The sequence below is a fragment of the Sminthopsis crassicaudata genome, chromosome 2, assembly GCF_048593235.1.
Source record: "Sminthopsis crassicaudata isolate SCR6 chromosome 2, ASM4859323v1, whole genome shotgun sequence".
In the NCBI taxonomy this organism is placed as follows: Eukaryota; Metazoa; Chordata; class Mammalia; order Dasyuromorphia; family Dasyuridae; genus Sminthopsis; species Sminthopsis crassicaudata.
Window position 1 is genome coordinate 420,572,978 of NC_133618.1, and position 19,398 is coordinate 420,592,375.

General features: G+C 37.5%; 1 protein-coding gene across 1 annotated transcript in view; it reads left to right on the forward strand.

The window, feature by feature from the left end:
• TENM2 (teneurin transmembrane protein 2) overlaps positions 1-19,398 on the forward strand; it is a 985,642-nt gene that overhangs the window by 904,501 nt on the left and 61,743 nt on the right. Inside the window, 1 exon segment of the mRNA XM_074292010.1 lies at positions 584-730. Coding sequence (XP_074148111.1) covers positions 584-730 — 147 coding nt within the window.

Here is a 19,398-nt window from a genome sequence, read left to right on the forward strand (position 1 = left end):
AATATTAAAAGAGACAGAATGTGAAAATAGCTCAGCAGACTAATCCAGTTCTCAGTCATGAGAAGCCTGTGATAATTATATGTAAATATATCTTTAGAATTCTGAAAGATGGAGAGGGCACTTTGCCATCCTTAGTTGAAAGGAATATTTTTTCCCCTTCAGCAGAGGGCACTTCTCTAACAATGAAAAATTCTTTCAAAAAATCAAGACAGTGTCCAAACTAAGACATTGATTCTAAATAAATCTTCAACTAGATAGACTATCAAATCAGAACTGATTTCTGTTTTTTGGGATGAATTGTCGAACTCCATATGTTTGGAAAGTTCAGACATAACCAATCACATAGGGCAGTGGCAGCAGATCTCAATGGTGCGTATCCCCTTTCTTTCATGTACTCCCTGCTGCATGTGTAACCCGCTTCCCCAAACTCTGTTTCTAAGATGGACATTATCTCCTCCCCATCCTCTACCTGCAAGGATGGCCCTGTGAATGTACAGTGACTTCGTTCTCCTTTTGCATGGCCCTCAAATTTGTAGTATGGATCTGTGTCCCTTGCACTTATCTTCTTCATTTCTTCAACCAGATGGCTGCCCCGATTTGTGCAATGGCAATGGGAGATGCACACTCGGTCAGAACAGCTGGCAGTGTGTCTGCCAGACCGGCTGGAGAGGGCCCGGATGCAACGTTGCCATGGAAACCTCCTGTGCTGATAACAAGGATAATGAGGGAGGTGAGCAAAAAGTCTTCCAATTCCCAGTCCCTCAAGAACAGAGGGTTGTATGTACTTTAGTTATGAGTCATTTTACTACTGAAAGACTTCTTCCATACTATTGTCAAATGTTATTATAACATTTCCTTTGAAATAAATTAGATGGCGAATATGGCGTCCTTGTACAGATGTGGGCAGCTTGGGGTGACAGAGGGCTTGGTGCTGCCTTCACATATTCAAGCCCCCACCATCACAAGAGTCCCTGACACTGTCTTCAGAACGGCTGATTCTGACAGACCTTTTGGTGCCCTGCATTTCAGATGAGAGGTCAGGAATTGACTTTAGTTCTGAGCCTGATCCTGCCAAATCCCATGTTGACAGAGTCAAAGGGGAAGGCAGGAGTATTCATAGCTACCAAGAAGGTTATCAGGCCCAGATAATCTGATCCTTAGATGGGCACTAAGACTACTGACTTGGCTCAAAATTTTTCCTCCTGCTACAAGACTGGGTATTGTTTAACAAAAATGAATTCTCCTAATCTCCTAGTTCTATGCAATGTTCATTAATCATGAATCTAATTGTGTCCTGGCCCCACTAACAGCCATCATTTATTTTTTATTGTGTTTTATTTTAGCTTTGAGTCTAAAACTGTCAGTTTCTAGATTTAGAGAGCTGCAAAAGAGTTTCTAGATTTAAAGCTGCAAAAGAACTTTGTGGCCATTAAGTTTAAACCCATTTTACAGATGGAAAAACTGAGAACCAAATCCATAAAGTGGTTTGCCCAGCCCAAAGTTACATACATGAAATGGTATCTGAGGTGGTTTTTAAATACAAATCTTCCCTATCGCTAGTTCACTGTCCATTGTTTCATGCTCATGTGTAATTTTCAAGTCTCTTGTCTTCCATGTTGGAAGGAAGGAAGGAAGGAAGGAAGGAAGGAAGGAAGGAAGGAAGGAAGGAAGGAAGGAAGGAAGGAAGGAAGGAAGGAAGGAAGGAAGGAAGGAAGGGAGGGAGGGAGGGAGGGAGGGAGGGAGGGAGGGAAGGAGGAAAAGAAGGAGGGAAGGCAGGCTCTCTAAGCTTGATGGCACTGGTCTACAGCCTAAGCACTAGCAGTGTGTGGGGGAAGGGGATATGGAGGGGAAGAATACACACAGCAGCTGCTCTTAGCTTCCAGAGGCAGAGTCAAAATGAGAGCATGGCAAAGGAAGGGCACAAAAGCAAATGAGCCAGTGATTATGCTAAAGACAATAATGGCCTTGTTATAGGAAGTATTAAAGGAAACCTCCCAAGGAAGTAATTAACCACATAGAAAAAGGAACCACACAATGTTTATAAAAAGAAACTCCCAGTTAATTGTTATGTCAGGTGAGAGAGGTAGACACAGACTCTCTCTCACCTGACATAAGCAATTCTCAATTAAATTGAGTGCCTTCTTTATAAGGCAAATCCAGGGCTCAGATTCTCTGTTCTGTAGTTAATTACATCCTTAGGTGGGGTGCTAAGCACTTTGCCATTTATTGATAAATATTAAAACTGCTTGTCATCCATTCTGGACCCAGTCCTATAGCACCCTAATTATATCTTTTTTAGGAAACTCTGCAGTAGCCCCAATTCTGATTTATGAGCTATTCATGAAAGGCTGTATTGGTCTATAAACCTGGCTGTGTGACTGAGAGCGCCCATGCTGAACCTGAATGCAGCTCCAGGAACAGCTGCAAAGAATGCTTTGGTTATAAATCTCATGAATGGGGAAAATAATAGAGTACACTTCAAGAAGGAGAATGTAAAAATGGCAAACTGCTTTTCTATCTAATGCTGTTTTGTGGTATTGTTATTTTTTAACCAGTTCTGAGTAGAAAGTTTAATTTTTTTAAGTAGGGAAAGGGAGAGGAAGAAGTGAGACCTTTGAAACCTCTAAACAACAACAGAAAAAACGTTTCCCTTTATCTTTGTTTTAGCCCCTTTCAAATCACTTTTGCCCCCTTGTTCTCTTCAACCCTCTCAGTGTCAACAATAAATACAAAAGATATGCCATTCATTCGACCGACATGTATTAAGCACCTATTATTTATATAAATAGCACAGGGCTCTGAATGTTGACCATAATATCCCAAAAGTGATGCAGGAGAAACAGGATATTTGAAGCCAGAAGATCTGGATTCAAATCCTAATTCTCCTACTTGTATGATTTTGATCAAGCAATTTAACACCTTCAGGACAACAATGTCTTTGAGTATAAAATGAAAAATTTGGACTAGATCATAACTAAGATCCTTTTGCTCTATAAAATAGTTTTATAAAATAGTTCTTCACGAAAATCTCTTTGCTCTCCTGGACCCTTAAAAGAAACAGGTTTTTTGGTTTTTTTTTTAGATAAGATTTGCTGGCAGACTTTTTTTTTTTTTTTAATAGCATGAAATCTTCACTTGAACTGCTCACCCCAATTTGAAAAACAAGAGGCTCAAAGAAATATTTTTGCTTACAGGAGACAAATACCAGCTCATTAAAGTCTGAGAACACACACAACATGTGTGCCAAGTGACAGGCAGATAATATTTAATTATCACCACCAAGTCAGAGGTGTGAGTTGTAGTTCATCACAGCTGGGGGCGGGGAAGGAAAGGGGTGTAGATTCCCTGTAAAAAGTAGTAACTGGAAAGTGTAGTAAACTTGGATAGACCATCTGGCCTTTAAATAGTACTCCTCTAAGACCTCGCTGTCTTCCTTGCTCTTACCCTTGGACTGAGGTCTCCCATAATATTAAGCCTAACTTGTCTATTTTTCAAGCTAGTGGCCTTCTATCTATCAGGAGACATCATCTAGGATACACAAACACATATCCCTAGGACTGATGTGACACTATTAAAGCAATGATTGTATCTCAGGATAATGTGATTTGAGGGAGCATTGGTAGGAACATTGTCTCTAAATTGACTCTGTTAATGAATTATAATTGGACACAGCAGGATATAGAGAGTTGAACTTGGTATCAGGAAGATCTGGGTCTGAGTCTTGTCTTTTACTTTTATGGTATTACTGACCATAGGCAAATCACTAAAGAAAGAAGAGGCTCTCTGAGATTGGTATGAAGAAGGAGTATGTTCCAGACACAAGGAATAGCCATCAGAAAGGCAATGGAGATTTAAGATGACATGCCCTATGCAAGAAAAAAAAAACAGCTCTGATATTATAAAGCTATCATATTATAAGAGTATCAGACAGGACATAAACCTACTAACAGGGATTATTTCAGTCTTTTTATATTCTATTTCTATTCTCACTTTTTCTATTCACATCCCTAGTGCATAGCATGGTACCTGGCGCATATTAGGTAGCATAAATGTGTTTTGATTGATTAATCCGTTGGTTGGCTATTAATTAATCAATTCTTGATTGGAATAGTTTTTTCCTTCTCCAGCTCATCTTACAAATGAAGAAACTGAGGAACAGGATTAAGTGACTTCCCTGCAGTCACCCAGCTAGTAAGTCTGGGGCTGTTTTTGACTCACAAACAGGAAGCTACCTGACTCTAGACCAGGGTCTCTATTCCCTCCATCACCTGGGTGTCCCTTTATCTTGTTTAATATTTACCAATTTCTTTATTTGTCCTCCCACAAACCAGTGCCTATGATGCTGTATATATAATCTTTCAAAATTTAGCAGATTTCAGAGCAATTCCTTTTCCCAACATTTACCATTCATTTCCATGTTTTCTTTCCTTTGGTTCCGATGATCAGTTTAATGAAAGTCTGCCATAGGTCAGGGATGATGAGTCTTTGTCTGGGTTCCCAGTATCCTGTCTGAGACAGTCAAGCTAGGTCTAAGTGAGAGGAAGTAATATTGGAGTAAGTCCAAGGGACTTGGCCTAGATAGAACTGTCCCCCTACTGATCTTCTTCTCTCCACCTTCTCATCTTCTAGCTGTCCAAATTGGTTTGACGTGATCCAGGGATGCTATTCAGGCATTTAGCACACTTGTTAATTAATAACTTTCCTTGGCTAATGAGAAAGCAGGGGCTTCAGGGGCCCATGAGAAAGCCATGTTCCTAAAGTGTACCTGACCACTGGAAAATTGTTCAAATGATATATAACTAAAGTTTCTGTATGCAATAAGATATGGAGGGGAAAAACCTACCTACTTAGTGAATCAGTTGTGGAACATTCTTGATAAATGTTTGGGGGGGGAAAGTTGGGGTTTTTGTGGGGTGGGAGGAGAGGAAATTCCTACAAAATGCAGTGTAGCTATATTAATTTAATTGGATTAGGTTTTTCTATTCAATTCAAAGGTCTTGTGGCAATTGTAGTTGGACATAAAAGCAGAATTTAAATTTCAGACAGAAAAATAATATATCTGATTCTTAATTAGAAAAATATGTTAAAATAAAATAAAATATCTGTTAGTTCTCTGGTCTTTGGAAGGAATGTACAATATTTCCAAAGCTGGAAACCCATAGGACCACCCATGGTTGAAAAAGCAACATGGATTTTCCTTTTTTAAGATAACATATTTAACATATTTGGCTTAATAGGGCACCAACACGGCACAGTGGATACCAGGCTTGAAGTCAGGAAGACCCTTCTTCCTGAGTTTTAAACTGGCTCAGACACATCCTGTGTGACCCTGGGCAAGTCACTTAATCCTGTTCACCTCAGTTTCTTCATCTGTAAAATGGGCTGGAGAAGAAAATGATAAACTATTCAAATCAAGAAAACCTCAAATGGAGTCATACAAAAAGATGGAAATGACTGAAAAAACAACTGAACAATTTGACAATGTATATATTTGACATTATTGACCACATTTTTCTCCTGAATACTCTTTACTCTGAGTTTTCATGGATATTCACTCTAAATTCACCTTCTTCCTAACCAATTCTTCAGTCTTATTGTGTCTTTCTGTATGACATATTCAGTGACAGTCCCTCAGACTCACAATCTAACATTTACCCCAAATCTGCCATTCACCTCCATGTTTCCATTCGTTCTTCATAGGTCTGGTCTACTTCGCTATTTCTCACTGCCCCAAAACAGGCCCTTATCACCTATTCTGGGACTATTGCAGTACCCTGCCCTTCTCCAGGACTGTTTCCAATCCAATCCATCCTCCATTCAGCCATTACAGTGGTTTTCCTAAAGCACAAACTCAAATTCCTTAACTCTACTTATAGATCTCCCTGGCTTTCTTTAAAAGTCAATTAAACCCCATTTTCCTTTCCCAATCCTCTGAATAATAGTGCCGTCCATCAATTAATTATTTCCTGTGTGTGTGTGTGTGTGTGTGCGACACAGACAGAGACAGAAAGAGAAAATGAGTGAGTTTGTATGTATTTCTTTGCTTATTATATCCCCGTTACACTGTGAGTTCCGTGAAGGCAGAGACTGTGTGTTTGTACCTGTGGGTGTGGATGTATCCCCAGTGATGTGCACCTAGGACACAAAAGATATCTTATAAGCATTTATTGACTGTAACTGTTAGTTTCATTTAAAGCTCTGTCCTATGTCTTTTCATTTCTCCCTGACCTGTAGTCTCAACAGCTCTAATACATTCAATTATCATCTCTATGGCAGTGATTCCTAAATCTCTCTACCCAGCCTTATTCTTTCCCTTCTACTCTGGTACCGCATTACCAACTGATTATTAGAATTCCAAAGTAGATTCCTGCAGATATGTCAAACCAACCCATCCAAACCAGAACTCATTATCTTTCCCACCTAAGTCCCTCTCTCCTAGATTTCCATATTGTTGAGGACACCACTTTTCTTCTGATCACCCAAATACCCAACTCCAATGCCATCCTCATTCTTCACTCTTTCTCTCCCCAAATATCCAGTCAGTTGCTAAATCTCATCATTTCTCTACATCACTCACACAGGTCTTCAGTACTATCATCTTAAACTGTGAAGGATGGAGAGAAATAAAATAAAATAAATGGTATATTGTAAATTCTTCATCTTATTCTCCCAGAGACAAATGTCATAAAGAGCACTCTTGCTCTTGATTAATTATAAAATAAAGTGATCAGAAAAGAGGGACACCCTTCTTTTGGAAGTTGTTGTTCAATATTAATATGTATTTATGAGTGCAGATTCCCCTCTAGGAAGCAACTGTATTTAGCTTTTTTTCTAAGACATGGCAGAGTTTGGGGAAAGTTTATGAAAAAGATAAAAAGGGAACACAGGATCAGTGTTGTTTCAGAGATGTTTCAGAAAAAGAAACCTAGAAAAGTCTCCCTAAGTGAGAATATTCTTCTCCAGAAAATCTTCAGTAGCTCATTTCTCAATCATTAAACTTACTTGTAAAAGATGCTTGGAGTACATGAGTTTACTTAATGTGGCACCTTCAATCTTATTCCCCTTTCTAAGCAAGCCCTTAGTAGTTTAAATGGTTATTAAGCATCACTTGGGGAATTATATTTTTTCCTGATTAGGTAACAAATCAAATTTCATCATATAATTGTGATTAAAATGTATAATCCCAAAAAAAGGAATTGTACAATAATTTAAATCATTGAGGATTTACTTTATGGAATTAAAGGATTAGAAACACAGATTTAACAGGTGGTAGAAAGGTAACATTCTTAAAATTAATTTCAGCTCCTTTTGTTACTTGGCTTGGCTAGTATCTTTGCACAGACAGCAGCATAATACCTTTCCAGGGTTTCCAACCTGCAGGGAAAATGGGGTTAGTTCTTAAATTCAGTGTCATAAGAAAGACCAGGGGATAGAATGCTAGACTTGGGAATACGAAGACCTGTCAAGTCCTGCCTTCTAGAACTTGAAAGAAATGGGACCCTAATCAAATTTCCTTAGTTTCCTCATCTATAAGATAGGGATAATAATAGGACCCACTTCACAAGTTTGTTGTATGAATCAAATGCAACAAGACGCAGAGTGTTTGAGAAATCTTAAAGTACTTTATAAATGCTAGTTATTTCCATTATTATTGCCAGCTGCATACCTGGTCTATTCAAAAAACTTGCCTCATTTTGGTCTCTCTGTCTCCCAGGAACATGTCTTTAGGTGTCTTAGGAACTCTATAGACAATATCCATTGAAAAGCTAACTGTCTTTAAAAAAAAAAACACTAGGTAGGTATCAATTTGGCATGAATTCCATTGAAATCCGTTTAAAGAGATGGAGATGGATCAAGACTTATGTGAATTCCAGTCCTTCATGTCACTGATCCTGGTCCAGTTTATGTGACAAGGTGGATTCATTTAACATTAAACCAATTTCATCATAATAACATATACCACAAGTTGAAATTACCATTTAATGCCAGCAATGCGGAAGACCCACATGCGTTTCCACTTGCCCTGTGGGATCAGAATTAAGTATTTCCACTCTGCTTTGCATGTTCTTACTTCCAATGAGATAATGTATGTGAAGAGTTTTGCAATTGTAAACAGGCTATGTAAAGGTTAGCTATTATCATTAGCATGATCAATCAGCATTTATTAAGAACTAATTTACAATGTGCAAGGCATTGTCCTAAGAGCTGGGATTCAAAGAAAATGCAAAATGGTCCCTGACCTCAAGGAGCTAACATTTTAATGTGGAAGACAATATGTATACATATATCAGTACATACAAAACACACACAGTAAGTGATGGAAGATAACCTTCAAAGAGAGGGCATAAGCAATAGAAGGGGTTGGGAAAGGCCTCCTGCAGGAAATAGAACTGGAGTTGAATCTTAAAACAAACCAAGGAGTCTAAGAAGCAGGGATCAGGATGGAGAGCATGCTGAGCATGAGAGAAACTTAGTACAAAGGACTGGAGATGGAGCTTCATGTGCAGGTATCTGCAGGTAGGCCAGTATAGTTATAACTGAGAAGCATGTGGAGAGGAGGAAAGGATAAGAAAATTGGAAATATAAAAGAGAGGCTTTAAGAGGTTGTGAAGAGCTTCATATACATAATAGAGACAATTAAATTTAATCCTAATAGGGAGCCACTGAAATTTGTTGGAATTGGGGGTAGATAAGATGGTCAGATATTATTCTGAATACATAATGAGTTAGTTCATATACAAGATCTTGCAGCAAGCCCATCTTCCAGCCCCCTGCTCCCATCCCCTATAGCCAGAGGTATTTTGTCCTTCTAAATAGCATGGGAGGAAGAAAATGCAAGGCTGGGGAGTACCCCACCTTGGGGTTTCAAGTACATTTCTAGCAGAAAGTATTTATGGGTCTTTTGAGGCTGAGGGGGGCTTATCTAAAGAAACTGGAACATCTAGACTTTAAATAACCCACTATTCACCACAGCATGGTATGAGTAGTACTATATTTTCTTGCCTTTCAATTTACAAAACCGAGAGCCCCCAAGGATCAGAATGAGGCTGGACCAAAATGAGTCTATGTACCAAGGTTTAAGTCAAGGAAAGATCAAAGTAGTCTCCAGAGCTCAGGTTTTAATTGCTTGTGCTTCTCATCTTCATTTAACATTATTATGATTTCAGGTCCCATTTTGTTAGTGTATCTAACTACCAATTAATTGATCAACAAGTATTGATTAAGTGTAGAGTATATACCAGGTATCATATTAAGTATTGGGGATAGATAGGAAAAAAAGAAATAGTTCCTGTTGTTGAGCACTTCAGATTCTATTAGACAGACATAGGTAGATGAAACTCTATATCTGCTATGTTCAGTTGTTTCTGGTTCTAACTTATATACGCTATCCAAATAATCAACTTTCTACTTTTAAAATCTATATATCTATAGATATAAATATTTGCTGGTACATATATATGTGTGTGTGTGTGTGTGTGTGTATATATATATATATATATATATATATATATATATATATATATATATATATATATATATAGAGAGAGAGAGAGAGAGAGAGAGAGAGAGAGAGAGAGAGAGAGAGAGAGATGGATAAATAGATATAGGTGTTTGTATGCAAATACATAATATACATCTATATATCTATGTAAATCTATATATCCACATATACAAATTCTAGATGGCACTTGGACTGGAGTAAGAACTGATACTTTCTAGTTGTGTGACTCGGGTCGAGTCACTTAAACTGCTTTAATTTCATCAACTATAGGACAAAAATAGTATCTAGCTTGCAGAGTTTTTTGGAGAATCAAATGAAATAATATTTGTAATGTGCTTAGGAGCACTATGTGTTTGTCATGTAGTAGGTACTTAACATACATATATACATAGATCTACATATTTGTGTATTGCTATTATTATTCATCCTTTATTTTCAAAGAGGATCAATAACATCATGGAGTTGGGTTTAAATGAGGCAGAGTTCACCAAGTCAAGAGCTTCAATCTCTCCTCCTGAGTCATTCAAGTCTAGTAGCATGACAAAAGTCAAGGGGTTTCCCTAGGTTGGAGGAAGGGGGAGGAGACGGGATAGATCTTCCGGAAGGGAGAGATGCTGGGGATGTAGTGAATAACCTTGATATCTTTGCTATCTAGCTAAGCTCTAAGCGCTCTACAATACCTGCTTCGACTGATTTCATGACCATTGGAATAAACTGTTCTCATCTGCCCATCCCAAAGGGGAAATTCTTCAAAGCCTGTGATAGAAATCCCTCTAACTCTGCCAAAAAGGTCTATTAGGATGTGACTACTATGCACACAACAGCTTCTTGGAACCACAGATTCGAGTTGGGGAATCAGGTGAACACCCCAAGTGTCTGAACAGCCCTAAAAGGACCTCAGCCAGCCCTGGCACCAGAAGTGCTAGAGTTCCCAAACCCCTGTGGGCATAGATACACATGTGTGTGTACACAATAGGTATATGCATATATGTGGTTGCTTGGTTATTTCGGTCAAGTCTAATTCTTCATGACCTCATTTGGGGTTTTCTTGGCAAAGTTACTAGAGTGATTTGCCATTTCCTTCTCCAGCTCATTTTGCAGATGAGTTAACTGAAACAAATAGAGTTAAATGATATACCCACATAGTGGATCACACAGTGACTCTAGATCCAGTACTATATCCATTGCATCACCTAGCTGCCCCTACATATACATGTATATACCAATAAATTCAAGATAAACTCCACAGTCTTTCAGGACAACAGATTTCTAGGATTGCAAAGTTGCCTGGACCATTTAGTTTGGGTACCCTTTCCAAGTAACCCAAGAAGATCTCCAGGATGTTGAGCCCTGTACCAAGTTATTGGAGAGGGATTGGGGGAGAGGAGTGGGGAGAGGGCAAGAGGAGAGGATCTAATACTGCTGCTTCATAAGCCCCCTTCCCCAGAAAAAGACAAAACAAAAACAAAAATTGTGTCCTAGATTTTCTGACAAATGAAAGATTTTTTTTTTCTGTGAACTGCTACTCTAAATACTGTTCGTGCAATCTAAGAGTTCAGATAAGAAGTCCATGGTTTCTTTCTATTGCATTGTTGGGGGAATGATGCACACCATGCAATAATTCACATTAAGCTTGGTGCAGTGCACTATAGAATAACTCAGGGATACTAAAACTAGCCAGCTTGGGGTGAAGGGGGCGAGGGGAGCAATGAGGGTGGTGGCAGGAACCATTTCAGAACAATAACCTATCAGAAAGAAAGCCTCCTTCTGGTTATTTATATTTCTGTGGCTCCTTTGATCTCCTCCAATGTGGAAGACAGCCAGATAGTTTGGGTCCAGAACTAAACTTGGAGTCAGGAAGCTTTGAGATCAAATCTAGTCTCAGACACTTACAAATTGTGTGAGCACGTCACTTAAATTTTCTCTGCTTCAGTTTCCTCATCTGTAAAATGGGACTGAAAAACAAAACCCACTTAATTTGTAATGTTAATATTTATAAATATTATATATATATAAATGTTATAATTGTGAAGGTCATATTTATAAAGCACTTTGCAAGCCTAAATGTGCTATATAAATGTGAGCTATTATAAAGAAGTCAGACACCACTTTCACAGTGGCTGCTGAATCAGATGCTATTATGTCTAAATAAAGACAGCTAGTGTAGCACAGTGTATAGACTACCAGCTTGAAATCAGAAGGAGCTGAGGTTAAGTTCAGTATCAGATATCTTCAAGCTCTATGAACCAGAACAAATCACTTACTATCTGTTTGCCTCAGTTTCCTTATTTGTAAAATGAGGATAAAAGGGGCCGCTGCCTCCGAGGGTATTTGTGAGAATCAAGTGAGATAATAATTGTAAAGTGCTTAGCACAGTGTCTGGCATATAGTAAGTACTATGTAAATGTTAACTATTACTATTATTGGGGGCAACTAGGTGGTGCAAGGTGCATAGTGCTGGGCCTGAAGTCAGGAAGATTCATCTTCTTGAAGTCAAATCTGGCCCCAACACTTCTAGCTGAATGATTCTAGGCAAGTGACTTCATCCTTGTTTGCCTCAGTTTCCTCATCTACAAAATAAGCTGGAGAAGAAAATGGCAAAGCATTCTGCTATCTTTGTCAAGAAAACCACTGATAGGGTCACCAAGAATCAGACATGACTGAAGTAACTGAAAAACAGTTATTATTATACCCCTTGGCACAGTGCCTGGCACATAATAAATGTTATATAGTTACATGACAAATCTATGGCAACACATTTTATGCAACATAAAATGTTTAATGAATCTATAATACCTATATCAAATGTTAGTATTATTATTATTATTAATCAGGGACTTATTCTAAATAGAGAACTTGGTTAGAGAGGACTCCAGGGAACCAGGCATTTATCTCTGTGAGCCTGACAGCTGTATAAAAAGAGTGACAATACCCAGCTGTCTGATGGCCAGAGACAGGGGGAGAGGTTCTGCCTCTCAAGAGGTGACAAGCGGATCAAGAAGCAGCTGCGGTTTGATTGGTACGACTTCTCAGGGATATCTATGTGTCTTGGGAAATCTTTTTGCCACAGAATCTTGACCTGTGAATTTTAAGATTCTTATGACTTGGGCTCCTATAAAGGGCTCAGAGTAAATAATATGCATATATTGAGAGAATGAGTGATGGGCCAAGCCCCCTTCAAGTTTGGTAGACAGCAAATTTACCACAGCCTTTTCTTTTCCAAAGAAGAAAAAAAAATGGATTTTATTGAAGCCTTTTGTTTTTACATCACAATTATTTCCATATAATCCAACCTAACCCCCTAAATTGAACCTTGTTTTCTAGCAAAAAGCAATTAAGAAAAACCATCTAATACAATGACCATATCTGAAAGCATATATAGCATACAGAAGAATAGTTATCTACTTCTTTAATGAAAGAAGGGAGGTATGTCATATAAAATATGCAACGTTTTCTGGACTGAAGTTGTTGCAGTTAGAATTTGGCTTTTTTTTTTTTTTTTTAGTGTTTTAAATCTTTATAATACATCATTAAAATCACTATATTGTTCCCTTGGTTCTGCTTACTTTGCTCTGCAACAGTTCAAACACATCTTCCTAAATTACTTTATGACCTAAATTTCTTATGGAATAGTAATATTCATTTATGTTCCTATACCACTTTATCAGTTATTTCTCCCAAAATAGATACCTGCTTTGTTTCCAGTGTTTAAGTGCTAAGAATACTTTGGAAGATAGACAATGGATGAATGGATGGATGGATGGATGGATGAATGGGTAAAGCATTCATTCAGCACTTACTTTGTACCAGACATTGTACTAAGTGATGGAGATACAAATATAAGCAAGCAAGACAATTTCCACTTTCAGGGAGTTTATATTCTAATGGGGAAAGGCAGTACATAAAGTGATGCTGAAAAGGTAGAGCAAGGGAGAGATATACCTGATTAGTATGACATTGAGATGGCTATGGCTTAGAGAATAATACAAAAGCTCACTTATCAGAGCCAGGGGAATGAGCATTTGAAGTCCAAGATTCTACTTGGATGCTGATAAAGGTTATGGCTGGAGAGCAGATGGCACAATATGGAGATTATATGGAACCTTTCTGTAATTTACTTCCTTAGATATGTGTCCAGTAGGACTAGAGCCTTTTCAAAGTGCTACTTCAATATAAAATTATGCTAAAAAATGACTAAACTGTCATATCATTTGGCCCAGAGATCACATTGCCAAGGAAGTCAAAGACAGTAAGTATAACAATATATTCATAGTAGTACTTTTTTGTAATAGCAAAGAATTAGGAACAAAGCAGATGCCCAATGGCTGGTAAATGGATAAGTAAATGATGGTTTACAAATGTGATTGAATATTACTTTAAATAGAGATGTATATGAAAAATTCAGAGAAACCTGGAAAGATTAATTATATATTATCTAAATAACAATATATTAACCTAGCCAAAGGCTAGGAAAGCAAGAGAACTATTAAAACAATGTATACAGCAATTATAACAATATAAATGAAAAAAAAATGAAATATATTGCTATGTATTTATAATGGCCAAACTTGACCCTAAAGAAGAAATAAAAAATGCAACTCTCTCCTTCTTGGCAGAGATGGGGGAATGACATGGCACTGTACATATTCATGTTAGTTGAGACATATCACCTCATTTGTGTCATTGATTAGTTCTGCTGAACTGAATTTTTTTTTCTTTTCTGATTACAAAGGTGAACCCATAGGAAAGGAAGTGCATGGTATATTCATAAATACAGTTAATAAAAAACAAAAAGTTATCAATAAAAATGCAAAAGATCTACTTAAAAAGGCAAACAGATCACTACTTTTCTCCCAGTTTCATTCTTCAACAGTCCCCAAAACCACGACCAGATGAATGAATAGCAGAGTAACAGCCAATTATGTGACATGATTTAAGCAGCTCTGGGAAATTACCCTGCACAGAAAAATCTGCCCAACTTTTCCATGATACCGAAATTCCAGGTTTTTGCCTTCCTATAGATCACACTGTGTCTGACAAGGGATTGACAAAACATCCACCCCACTAGAATGTGAGCATCTTAAGATCTGAGACTGTTTCTGCCTTCCTTTGTATTCTGAGCACTTAATACAGTGCCTGGAACAAAATGGGAGCTTATTAAATGTTGGACAGCTACCAGAAGTAATGCCACCAGATCCTGGTAAGCACCTAAGTGTCAGCAGGAAGTCAAGGCTAAAATTGAGTTCATTCCTTTCTCCTCTAACTGGTTTCTGTTTCTTCCTCAGACTCTCTTTGTTCAGTGAGTGGTTAGGGAAAGCACCTACTTCTCTCTCTTTGGATCTCCATCTTAGTTAGAAAGTCTGTTGAACCTCTTCTTTGTCTTGCTAATCTTCCTATTTCCCTTTCTTGTAGCTATGGTGTTTCCCTGGGGCATAAAGAGGCCGTTCTAGCCTTGTGCTTTCAGGTGTCTCTACTACAATTAGTTGTGATACTTTCTGGGTGAGCTCTCATTCCTTTTCCAAATTGTTGATTGGGTCACTGTCTTAGCTCCCTGCTGAGCCATCAAGTACACAATGTGATCACACAGGACAGAAGGTTTTCTTTTATCTGCTTGTTGTCTTTTTTTTTTTTTTTTTAATATACCTAATCAGTAAGAAGGCAGGCAATGCTCTGAAATGGAAACTTCCCTTTGCTCTGGCTGTTGGGACAGTAGTCCTAGTAGGAAATGGTGTGACAACAACACCGAGATAGAAATCACCAGCCTGCAGCAGTGGCTGAAAAACAGGACTCCCCAGAGATAACATAGGAGAGATGAACCAGACACAGCCACTACTCGCTTGGAGTAGAGAGATTGCATGTCAGATGGAGTTATTCCCAAGGGACCTACCTGGGATGGGAAGGAAGAAATGGAGTAGAAACAAACAAAAATGTTGGAAAGTAAAAATAGTTCTGGTGAAAGGGAGATAAAAACTGGCATGTATATGTGTCCCTCGTAATTCTATGTAAGAGACAAATGATTAATTGTAATTCACATGGGAGAATGGAAAATATAATAGATTAGAAGTAAAATAATCTGAGTTTGGATCCTGACCTTGCAATTTACTGTGTGGTCTTGGGCAAATCCTTTAATATCCAAAAATCTTTGTTCCTATTTGCAAAAAATTAGATAGTCTTTAAGGTCCCTTCCAATTCTAAATCTAAGAGTAGATGACCTCTAAGGTCTTTTGGATATCTAAACATAATAAATATGATTCTGTATTTCTTTCTAAGAAGTAGATAGGTTTGTCTGTTACATTAGGAGATAATGATTGAATTCTAGGAGGAGATATAGTTTGCTGCCAAGGATCTTGTTGTTTTCTCTCTGCTGAAAAACTACATCTTAATTTTCTGAAAAAAATATTTGCTTTTGTAATTATTACTATTATCATCATTTCTCTTGTTCCAGATCTATGATTTTGTTCATGTAGAGAACTCCCAAGGAAGAAACTCCTTCCACAGATACACACTGTCACCTATTCTGCAACTTTTAGCATTAATTATTAGTTAAGCAATTAATTAATTTAGTACTAAATGCTGATTATGTGTTTAGCATTAATTTTTGTATTGTGTGCTAAGGGCACTAGGAGATTAGGGTAACTTGCACAGGGACACATAGACAGTATTTATCCGAAGCAGGAATCTCTGGAGCTCAGATCTTTATGGCTCCAAGGCCACTACTATTTTCACGTTACTTAAACTCTGGTCATTTCAGAGGAAAGGGGTCTCTGAAATTTGAACTTTTAATATGCTGATAATTCTATTAAAATACAGTTGGTTTCCTTTGTGATCCTATGTACTTTATATAGTTAAAAACATCATTCTGAACAGAAGTTCTTAGACTTAACCAGACAGCCCAAGAGGTGTATGACACAAAAAAGGTGAAAGAGTACTGATCTATCCATTCTATCACATCTGCTTCTCATCATTGTATTTTAATAGAGACTGCCTTACCCTAAACACTATATGATGGTGCTCTGGGTGGAGGCTATAGAACACAGATATTTCATAGCACATAGAATATCCCTCTATTTGCTTGTGTTCTATCCCTTATTCTCACCTTCACCTTCAGTGAAGATCTTTAAATTAGCAAATACTGAGATCTCTGTCCATTCTGTTCTTTGTGAATGTAGACAGTGCCATTAACATCTTATCAAAAGAACATCTTTGAATTAATTTCTCAGACTTAGGATTGGGCTTTTAGTAAGTCTGAGCAACAAATGATTTGTCAAATGGGCCCAGAGTTAGGGTGTAATATGGTCTATTCCAAGACCAAAGCTAGCTGTTTCCTCTAAGAACTGGATCACCAGCCTTTGCCTTATTAAAATCTCAAATGAAATAATATGAAATAAAGTGCTTAATACAGTAGGCACTATGTAAATACTTGCTTCCTTCTCTTCCTCTAACTAGTTAATACTTTGAGCTGAGTCACAATTTTGGATATTGTAACACATTCAAAAGATGTTTTTAGTAGCTGAAGAGATTATTTTTAAGGAAAAAAAAATTTAAAGGTTCAGTATTTGAAACCTCAGAGCCAAGACAGATTTCCAAAAGAATCTTAATCTATCAATAAACAAGCTTTTATTAAGTACCTATATGTTAGGCATTGTGCTAGGCTCTGAAATCACCCCTCTTTATGTAAGCTTACCTTCAAAAGGAGGGGATAACCAGAGTACTTTCACATAATACACACTCACACACACACACACACACACACACACACACACACACACACTCATATATATCCATCCATCCATGCATGCATATATTATATATATTTATTTATTTATATATATATATATATATATATATATATATATATATATATATATATACAGACACACACATACACCATATGTAGAAGTATGTGCAGAATGCAAATGATAACTAATTTCTGACAATTTCTTTTGTCTACAAAATATTAAAAGCAAATTACATTTCTAATTGATTTTTTATTCTGAAACTCACAAAATAAGTGAAAAGTAGTTCGTGAAAATACCCCATATTAGGACAAAAAACTTCATATTCATCTTCTACTTTCTTCTAAAGTCATGCTCATTGAACAACAAATATAATAATGAAGCCGAAACACAAAATATTAGGTGACAAACTATTTTACTTCTTGTATACTAAGAATCTCAAATCTATCAACTTCTATTGATTAAAAAAATTTCCAAAAATAGTGACCTTCAGGATGACAAGGCAAAGCCAGATTCAAAAAAGTTTTTTTGTTGTTTTTTTTTAATATCTGTCCAATTTCTATATTGGTGTCTCAGAATGTCAAGTGACTCTCTTTTCTTCTTACATGTGGCAAATGGAAATCATACCTGAGTCATCTTCTTTCTATTCAGGGATTGTCCCTTGTCCAGAAAGAATATTTTTTCTAGTCAGTCCTTGATTTCTTTCCCAAGTACAATGTGGGGTAACAGGAAAACCAACCGAGAACCTTTTCAGTGGGGCCAACATTTTTTAAACCTCTTGTTGCATTTGAATGAGCTCTCTCAGCTAGGTCACAAGAAAGTCTGCAGGGGATATAAAGCTAAGAGCTCTGGCTCTGAAATTCAGAGACTGACAAAAGAAGTAAAAAAAAAAATACAAGATATTAACTTCTAGAAAAAAATTCCAGGAATCATACAAACCCAAGTGCGCTTCTGGTAATATTTAAAAATAAAAAATAATGTTGATCCCTTGAAAAGGAGCAGAAGAGATAGGGAAATAGGGAAGAGGGAGGTAGAAGGAAGGATAGAGGGAGGAGAGAAAGAGAGAGAGGAGGGAGGGGCAAGACAAGAGGAAGAGAGAAAAAGACAAGTAAAACCTATCAGGTACCTGGTATATTAATGTTAGGTGAAACCTTCAAAATGAGCACCTTGTCAGCTAATCTATTGCTTTGAAGGGTTGGCACTCCAGGAGACCCAATAGAAGCAATGAAGAGCTAATCTCATATTGCCAGGTTAAATCAAGTCAGAATTGCCTGTTCCTTTCACTTCTTGGTTACATCAAATCAGAATACTTTCAATTATCCTAGCCTTATGTCTAAGTTGTAAGAAAGTCTTGGGTATGAGGAATAGCCCCAGGTATAATGGCTTTGTATATAATTTTTCTACTTAAGCATAGATTTCTTATTTAAAACTAGATCTTCCACTGTAAACATTAGTGCCACCTGTTTGCTAATGTTTTCTAGTTTTCCTTCCCAGGAACCTATCTAGGTCGCTGATTCAATTTCAGAAATTACCTTTGGATATTCATACATAGGCTTCCTCCCATAGACTATATTTTTATACTTTGACCAGATTGGTTCTGTTCCCTTTTTCTTTTTCATCCTTCTCCCACAAATGACAGCTAGTGCTTTGTTCCTATCCCTTCTGTCCTTATTCCTCATCCTTTCCTCCTCCCTCCTCTATCCTCCTGTCACTCCACCTTAGTCTCTTATCCTGCCTGTTCTTTTTGTTAACTGGACTTGAAAATTTTCACAAAAACAACAAATTTATCCTCTGGGTGTTTGGGATTCCACTTTTGCAGATGCTTTCATTAATTTGAGTCAACAGCAACAAATATGAAAGCTTCCATTTTGTTCCCAGGCCAGCTGGAAGAAAGAAATCTTCTGGAGAATATCCAGAAGAAGATGAAAGAGGGAAGGTAGAAGGCATGGAAGGTTAAGTCAAATGTAAAAAAGTATGATTCTGCCATATAGGGGAAAGCATCCTTGCATGTGGGTGGTTCCCAACTCTGAAGCATGTTCTTGTAGCCAAAGACTGATTGTAAAACTGTTCCTTGAGTCTATGGCAAACTGCCCCCAAATAGCAGTGTTTAGAAGCAGATACCAGCAGAGCTTCCCATTCCACCTGAAATGAATCAGTTTT